General features: G+C 43.7%; 1 protein-coding gene across 1 annotated transcript; it reads left to right on the plus strand.

Moving 5' to 3' along the window:
- The first annotated feature begins 8,321 nt into the window (after window positions 1-8,321).
- Window positions 8,322-8,588, plus strand: LOC148164449 (late cornified envelope protein 3D-like). Its single transcript, XM_088022258.1, has one exon. It carries the CDS (start codon window positions 8,322-8,324, stop codon window positions 8,586-8,588), a length of 267 nt encoding a protein of 88 aa, XP_087878384.1.
- Window positions 8,589-8,967: the final 379 nt, after the last annotated feature.

An 8,967-nucleotide genomic window follows, 5' to 3' on the forward strand; every position in this document is an offset into this window, starting at 1 on the left:
TATCCTGCCACATTACTGAATTGCTGTATGAGTTTTGGTAATTTGGGGGTGGAGTCTTTTGGGGTTTCCACATAAAGTATCATGTCGTCTGCGAAAAGAGAGAGTTTGACTTCTTTGCCAATTTGAATACCTTTTATTTCTTTTTGTTGTCTGATTGCTGTTGCTAGGACTTCTAGTACTATGTTGAAAAATAGTGGTGAGAGTGGGCATCCTTGACGTGTTCCTGATCTTAAGGGAAAGGCTCTCAGCTTTTCCCCATTGAGGATGATATTCACTGTGGGTTTTTTATAGATGGATTTTATGAACTTGAGGAATGTTCCCTCTATCCGTATACTCTGAAGAGTTTTAATCAGGAAAGGATGATGTATTTTGTCAAATGCTTTTTCTGCATCAATTGAGAGGACCATATGGTTCTTCTCCCTCCTCTTATTAATGTGTTCTACCACATGGATTGATTTGTGAATGTTGAACCACCCTTGCATCCCAGGGATAAATCCCACTTGGTTGTGGTGGATGATCCTTTTAATGTATTGTTGGATCCTCTTAGCTAGGATTTTGTTGAGGATTTTGGAATGCATATTCATCGAGGTATTGGTCTGAAATTCTCCTTTTTGATGGGGTCTTTGCCTGGTTTGGGGATTAAGGTAATGCTGGCCTCATAGAATGAGTTTGGAAGTTTTCCTTCGGTTTCTATTTTTTGAAACTGCTTCAGTAGAATAGGTATTATTTCTTCTTTGAATGTTTGGTAGAATTCCCCAGGGAATCCATCAGGCCCTGGACTCTTGTTTTTTGGGAGATTTTTGATGACTGCTTCAATCTCGTTACTGGTTATTGGCCTATTTAGGTTGTCAATTTCTTCCTGTTTCAGTCTTGGCAGCTTATAGGCCTCCATTTCATCCAGGTTGCTCAGTTTATTGGCATATAGTTGTTGATAATAATTTCTAATAATTGTTTCTATTTCCTTGGTGTTAGTCGTGATCTCTCCCCTTTCGTTCATAATTTTATTAATTTGGGTCCTTTCTCTTTTCTTTTGGATCAGTCTGGCCAGTGGTTTATTGATCTTATTAATTCTTTCAAAGAACCAACTTCCAGTTTTGTTTATCTGATCTACTGTGTTTCTGGTTTCTAATTCATTGATCTCTCCTCTAATCTTAATTATTTCTCTTCTAATGCGTGTCTTAGGCATCCTTTGTTGCTATTTCTCTAGTTCTTTAAGGTGTAGTTAGTTGGTGAATTCAGGATTTTTCTATTTTTTTGAGTGAAGCTTGGGCGGCTATGTATTTCCCCCTTAGGACGGCCTTTGCAGTATCCCATAGGTTTCTGACTGATGTGTTTTTTTTCTCATTGGTTTCCATGAATTGTTTAAGTTCTTCTTTGATTTTCTGGTTGACCCAAACATTCTTGAGCAGAGTGGTCTTTAGCTTCCAAGTGTTTCAATTTCTGCCAAATTTTTTCTTGTGATTGAGTTCCAGTTTTAAAGCACTGTGGTCTGAGAATATGCAGGAAATAATCTCAATCTTTTTGTATCAGTTGAGACCTGATTTGTGACCCAGTATGTGGCCTATTTTGGAGAAAGTTCCATGTGTGCTCAAAAAGGAGTATTCTGTTGTTTTAGGGTAGAATGTTCTGTGTGTATCTATGAGGTCGATCTGGTCCAGTGTATCATTCAAAGCTCTTGTTTCTTTGTTGATTTTCTGTTTAGATGATCTGTCCATTGCTGAGAGTGGAGTATTGAGGTCTCCTACAATTAACGTATTGTTATCAATATGACTCTTTATTTCAGTTAACGGTTGGCTTATGTAGATGGCTGCTCCCATGTTGGGGCCATAGATATTTACAATTGTTTAGATCTTCTTATTGGATAGACCCTTTAAGCATGATATAGTGTCCTTCTGTGTCTCTAACTACAGACTTTAGTTTAAAATCTAATTTGTCTGATGTAAGAATTGCTGCCCCAGCTTTCTTTTGAGGTCCGCTGGCATGGAAGATGGATCTGCATCCCTTCACTTTCAGTCTGGATGTATCTTCAGGTTCAAAATGAGTCTCTTGTAGGCAGCATATGGATGGGTCCTGTCTTTTTATCCAATCTGCAACCCTGTGCTGTTTCATGGGAGCATTTAGGCCATTCACGTTGAGAGTGATTATTGAAAGATATGAATTGTCATCATGTTGCCTGTGAAGACGTTCTTTTTATAGATTGTCCCTGTAAATTTCTGTTGTATATCACCCTTGGGGTCTTTCTCCTTTTATAGAACCCCCCCTTTAATATTTCTTTCAGGGCCGGCTTAGTGGTCACATATTCTTTCATTTTCTGCCGGTCTTGGAAGCTCTGCATCTCTCCATCCATTCTAAATGACAGCCTTGCTGGATAAAGTATTCTTGGCTGCATGTTCTTCTCATTCAGTACTCTGAATATGTCTTGCCAGGCCTTTCTGGCTTGCCAGGTCTCTGTGGATAGGTCTGACATTATTCTGATGTTCCTCCCTCTGTATGTAAGGAATCTCTTCCCCCTAACTGCCCTTAAGATGGTTTCCTTGGTTCTAAGACTTGCAAGTTTTACTATTACATGCCGGGGTGTTGGCCTGTTTTCCTTGATCTTGGGAGGGGTCCTCTCTGCCTTTAGAATGCGAATGTTTGTTTCATTCCCCAGATTAGGGAAGTTCTCAGCTACGATTTGCTCAAATACATGTTCTAGTCCTCTCTCTCCACTCCCTCCGGGATTCCAATTATTCTGACATTGGAACGCTTCATGGTGTCACTTACTTCTCTGATTCTATTTTCATGGATTCTGAGTTGTTTTTCCCTGGCCTCCTCTTTTCCCTTTTTATCTATTATGTTGTCTTCCAGGTCGCTTATTCGTTCTTCTGCCTCACTTACCCTAGCTGTTAGATTATCTAGATTGGATTGGATCTCACTGATAGCATTTTTAAGTTCTGCCATTTCAGCTTTCATTTCTGCCCTTAGAGACTCTATGTTGCCATTAATTGATTTCTCCATTCTAGCCACTGTCTTCACAATTGTTAGCCTGAATCCCATCTCCGACATCTTGGTTATATCTGCATCCATTTGTAAATCTGCAGCATAAGTCATAATCTCTGAGTCTTTTCTATTTTGGGAGTTCCTCCTCTTGGTCATTCTGTTGATGGGTGGTTGAGGGAATGTATAGAGTCCAAATTATTGACCAGAACCCAAGTAGGATACACCTGTTTTCTAGGGATCTTAGGGTTGCTGGCCTCTTATTTTCCCAGCCTGTCTTCTGGGGGAGGGGCCTGCCACACTGTTACTCAGGCAACCCTGTTTGGGCAGAGTTGCCCTGCCCCCCTGTGGCAGGGGATGGGCTCAGTGGGAATCGGTTTTGGGGGTTTTTGTTCTCTGGCAACTTTCCCTGGCGGCATTCCGTGTCTCTTCCAGGAGTCAGAGCAGAAGAGACTGTTTCCAACCCTCTGCCTCAGAGCAGAGAGATCGCAGTCTGTTCTTCAGTGAGCTCTCCAGGCCACACTGTCTCCACTTCTGTCTGTGCTGCTATAAACTGCAGCGTCCTCGGTTGTGTGCCCCTCCACAGCGCTCCCAGTCCTGTCTCCAGGTGGGGGCACGTCTCTGCTCTTGGTGCTTCTAAAACCGCCAGCCACTCCCAGTTCGCGGGTGCGACCCCGCCGATCTGGGTTTCCGCCCCGGGGGCTGCCCTAAAGTCCTTTCCCCGCTGCTACCGGTCTGCGAGTCTGTGTCCCGTCCCCAGTGAGCGAGGCTGTCGCTCACCGGCGGGGGAGGATCCCTATGGCCAGGCACCCTCCCGCTGCCATTTATCCTCTGATATCTGCCCAAAGAATCACGGCTCCCACTTCGTACCTCGAAACCAACCGCCTGCAATATTCTGTTTGTAGAGATCCAGATTTTCTTACATCTCAAGCTGATTTTGTGGGTGCTCAGAGTGGTCTGGTGGATATCCAGCTCAATTTCGGGGACAAGTTGAAATAGGGTCCCCTACTCCTCCGCCATCTTTTCCTCATTTCCCATATTGAAGCATCTTAAAGTGGGCGGCTGCAACCATTGTTTTAAATAATTTTTTATTGTTATGTTAATCACCATACATTACATCATTTGTTTTTGATGTAGTGTTCCATGTTTCATTGTTTGTGCATAACAGCCAGTGCTCCACGCAGAATGTGCCCTCTTTAATACCCATCACCAGGCTAACCCATCCCCCCACCCTCCTCCCCTCTAGAACCCTCAGTTTGTTTTTCAGAGTCCATCGTCTCTAATGGTTCATCTCCCCCTCCGACTTACTCCCCTTCATTCTTCCCCTCCTGCTATCTTCTTCTTCTTCTTTTTTTCTTAACATATATTGCATTATTTGTTTCAGAAGTACAGATCCATGATTTATCAGTCTTGTACAATTCACAGTGCTCACCATAGCACATACCCTCCCCAATGTCTATCACCCAGCCACCCCATCCCTCCCACTCCCCACCACTCCAGCAACCCTCAGTTTGTTTCCTGAGATTAAGAATTCCTCATATCAGTGAGGTTATATGATACATGTCTTTCTCTGATTGACTTATTTCACTCAGCATAACGCCCTCCAGTTCCATCCACGTCATTGCAAATGGCAAGATCTCATTCCTTTTGATGGCTGCATAATATTCCATTGTGTATATATACCACCTCTTCTTTATCCATTCATCTGTCGATGGACATCTTGGCTCTTTCCACAGTTTGGCTATTGTGGACATTGCTGCTATAAACATTGCGGTGCATGTACCCCTTCAGATCCCTACATTTGTATCTTTGTGGTAAATACCCAGTAGTGCAATTGCTGGATCGTATGGTAGCTCTATTTTCAACTGTTTGAGGAACCTCCATACTGTTTTCCAGAGTGATTGCACCAGCTTGCATTCCCACCAACAGTGTAGGAGGGTTCCCCTTTCTCCACATCCCCGCCAACATCTGTCGTTTCCTGACTTGTTAAATTTAGCCATTCTGACGGGTGTGAGGTGGTATCTCATGGAGGTTTTGATTTGGATTTCCCTGATGGGCTGCCGCAACCATTAAACAGACCCACTTACTATTAATAATATTTTTACAAAACTATCATTTTTAATTATAACTGTGATATAAAAGAGCTGTCTATTCTTAAGCATAATTATATCTCAGAAGGAAATACATCTCTAGTAATAAAATGGATAAGACAATTCTACACAGCTGATTTAAATGCAGTTTCTACAAACATTAGTCAATCACATCAGTTACATCATGCCAAGTGTACAGAACACTACCACATCTATTCGTTGTTATTATTCACATTCTACCAATTATATCTCACCTTTCAGCTAAATTCTCCCTAGCTATTCTAGTCTAAATGAATCACCTCCTCCTCTGAATTACTCCTAATACCTGAAACTCAGAACCACAGACTGAGTGATTTATTAACATGTCATTCATTAGCTGTAGGTTAGTTTCTTATTTCTATCTCTGACTTCAACTCTAAAAATCTATGGTCCATTGTGCTTTGATAATTTTATAGCCTTTTCTCTGCCTAAACACCTCCACCTTAAGACAGCTATCACCTAAAAAGACAAGGATTCATAGACAAGATCATCAAACTATAACCAATGCTCTTAATGAACATAACATTCTAGGCCCTTCAATCAGCCACATCTGCCCTCAATCATCAGCTTTACTACCTCTCTTTTTGTGGGGACCTCTCTGCCTCCTGGATTTCACAAATTCCTCCCAGTGACCCAACCTGAACCAGGTGGAGATGGAGCTGAGGGAAGCCCAACAGAAGATGACTTGCATTTTGAGAAGAACAGAGAAATATCCCAATGATAGTTTCTGAAAGCTTTGAATTTGGAACATGCCAAAATAGTTATAGGGGTTACTTTTCAACTGTTGCCCCAAAAGACTCCAGATTTCACCCATTTGGCCAAAACTGGCACCTGTCCTTGTTTCTGGAGAATCACAAAATATGTAAAATAAATGTTAATTTCTGCAAGAGGTTTGAACATTGTTTTGTCCTCCATGTTAGGCTGTAAGGTCCCTGAGAGCAGAGATGGGGTCTCCCTTGCTCCTTACTGTATTCCTAGTACTGTCCATGGGGCCTGGGCCAAGGTTCACCCTCCACAAAAACTTTCTGAATAAAGATATATGGAAATGGATGACCTAAGGTCATTGCAGTGAGCAGTGCCTTCTCCCTAATCTGGCATTTTTTTCAGGCCCAACACCACTGGCAAAGCTGGAGAACATAGAATGGGCCATGTTGGCACTTCACTACATCAGACTTTAGCCTTACCACCCAGTATGACAGAAGGATATTACTATTATTCCTCCTTGTGAGTGCCTTTTCCTGAACAACATCTACTGGTAGGACCCAACAGTGTTAGTGAAATGGCCACTGAGTCTGAAATGAAACCGTCACTCACCCTCTTCCCCATTTACCATCATGAGGCACCAAGTTCTCTGTCCCAGGGCAACTCATTCCCCCACAGATATTTTTAATAAAAGAACTTTAAGAATGTCTGTGTTTCAAAGAGGATGATTTGAAAAGTGGAGCAAAACAAAAATAAGAAGAAATTAAATCTCCATATAAATGTAGGCTTTAATATTATAGAAGAATTAAACACATAATAAAATCATTTTATTTAAAATGTCACAAATGAACATGCATATTGCTTTATAACTTGCTAAAATCAATTATAAATAGGTCATGAACATTTTTTTCATGTCATAAAATAAGTAACATAATTTAATAGAAAAATATGTATTTTAAATAGGATTATTAAATTTTTGGTTATGTTCTTGACAGCTATTTTTCTTTGAAAATGTAACAAATGTAGTAGTACAAATGGTAAATTTGAATGAGAAAAGTGTTCTGTTTACATAAATAGATCATACTCAAACTTCATATACTGTAAGGTCTATGAAAGCTTTCTACTCATCAAAATTCAACTCAGCCCTATGACTCTTTCCCAGGAACCCCGATTTGTTTCCTGGGTGCTATGACTCTTCTCAGAGACCCCAGTCAGCCCAGAGAGGGTCTCAGCTCTATTCTTCCATTGTTATACCTCCTCATCTCATTCCAGAAGCTCAGGAGACAGTAAGTGATTACATCTGCATGTGCCAGACGTGCTCTGTGTTGTGTGTAGGGTAGAGTAAGGCTGACACCAAAGACCATGACCTCACACCGGAAGATGTAATGCACCATTGCATTGCAGCGTTTAGCTGTGGTATTTGACTCCATATTTACAAACGTATGTGTATCAATATTTCTATTACTCTTCCTGACAGATGGTGAACTACCCAAGAACAGAAAAGTGTCATATTCATCCATATATGCCTAGTTTTCAGCAAAGTCCTTGAGCAGAGCCTGTGTTAAGAAATGTGAATTGGGGTGCCTGGGTGGCCCAGATGGCTAAGCATCTGCCTTCCTCTTAGATCATGATCTCCAGGTCCTGGGATCAAGCCCCATGTCAGGCTCCTGGCTCAGTGGGGAGTCTGCTTCTCCCTCCCCCTTTACCTGTCCCCCTACTTGTGCTCTCTCTGTCTCTCTCCCTCTCAAATGAATAAATAAAATCTTAAAAAAAAAAAAAGAAACGTGAACTGAATGAATGATGTAAGGCAGGTGGCATGGCAACCCCTTGTAGGCCTGAGTGAGATGAAGGTAGACAGCACACAAACTTCCTGTTTCCCTCTTGTCAGATGTCCTGATAAGTCACAGGAAGGTGATGAATGGAAGGACAGTCCTGGGAGTGTGCCAGGTTGTCACCTCCCCTGGTTGTGAAAGCAGCAGCATGCTCTGGCCCTGCATCACATCACAACCCTCCCTCCCCCCGCCCCTGCACAGGATAAAAGGGCTCCTGCCCTGGGCTCCTCATCCACAGCCTCCTCAGGAACAGCCTTGTCCTGCCTCCTCAGCATCCCGTGAGTATCCCCTCAGCTGAGAGTGTTGGGAAGAAAAGCCCAGATCTGAACAGAACCAACAGAAAGGGGCCCAGACAGTGGGCAGCAACGGTGAAGGGGCATGACGGTGAGGAAAGAGTCACTGAGGCACCTGTCAGGGAGCTGTGAACCCGCAAAGCCACAGGTCTTCAGGATTCCTTCCATTCTTGTTCTGAGTATGTTGTCAGGGGTGCACACAGATCCATCTGGCATCCAAGTGCACGTGTCCCCTCCATGTCCCCATTTCTGTCCCACAGAGCTTGGCCTAGAAAGCAGCTTGGTCATGGAGACAAGTGTTTGACAAAACCCACAGGGAGGGGACTTTTCGTGAAGCTTCTGTGCTCATAAAGTTTCTTCTATTTGTTGAAGGTCAAACTCCTGCAGAGATGTCCTGCCAGCAGAGCCAGCAGCAGTGCCAGCCCCCTCCCAAGTGCCTCTCATCGCCCAAGTGCCCCCCAAAGAATCCAGCACAGTGCTCCCCGCCAGCCCCTGCTGGCTGTGCTCCTGGCTCCGGGGACGGCTGTTGCCTGAGCCACCACAGGCACCACAGATCCCACAGATGCTGGCTCCACGGCTCTGACACCTGTGACAGTGGCAGTGGGCGGCAGTCTGGGGGCTCTGGGTGTGGCCATGGCTCCAGGGACTGTTGCTGACCCGGGATCCTGATGCTGAGGCAAGTGATTGTAGAGGCAATAAGAATCCATGGGGACCAGAAAATGCCACCTGAGATGCAGCCTTTCCAGGTTCCCCTATTCTCGGTTGCCCAGGCTGAGAGGGTCTGAGCTCTCTCCAGAAGGCTCTCTCCACCTGGTCCAGAATCACACAGTCCCTGCCCCACTGCACCTGCCAGTGATTGGCAGCACTTGTGCTTGACCCTGTAAAAAAATAAATCTTCTCTCCCTTCTTACCACGGGTGGTTCATGTCTTTTCACTCTAATCCTGCCCTCAGTTCCTTGGCCAACACAACCCAACTCTGGAGGCAGAATCGTCACTCTGGACCAGGAAAAATGAGCAGATTGTCTCCCCCACCTC

Source organism: Eumetopias jubatus, unplaced genomic scaffold (genome assembly GCF_037043125.1).
Source record: "Eumetopias jubatus isolate StellerSeaLion01/CBP00866 unplaced genomic scaffold, mEumJub1_p1.0 scaffold_4, whole genome shotgun sequence".
Lineage (NCBI taxonomy): Eukaryota > Metazoa > Chordata > Mammalia > Carnivora > Otariidae > Eumetopias > Eumetopias jubatus.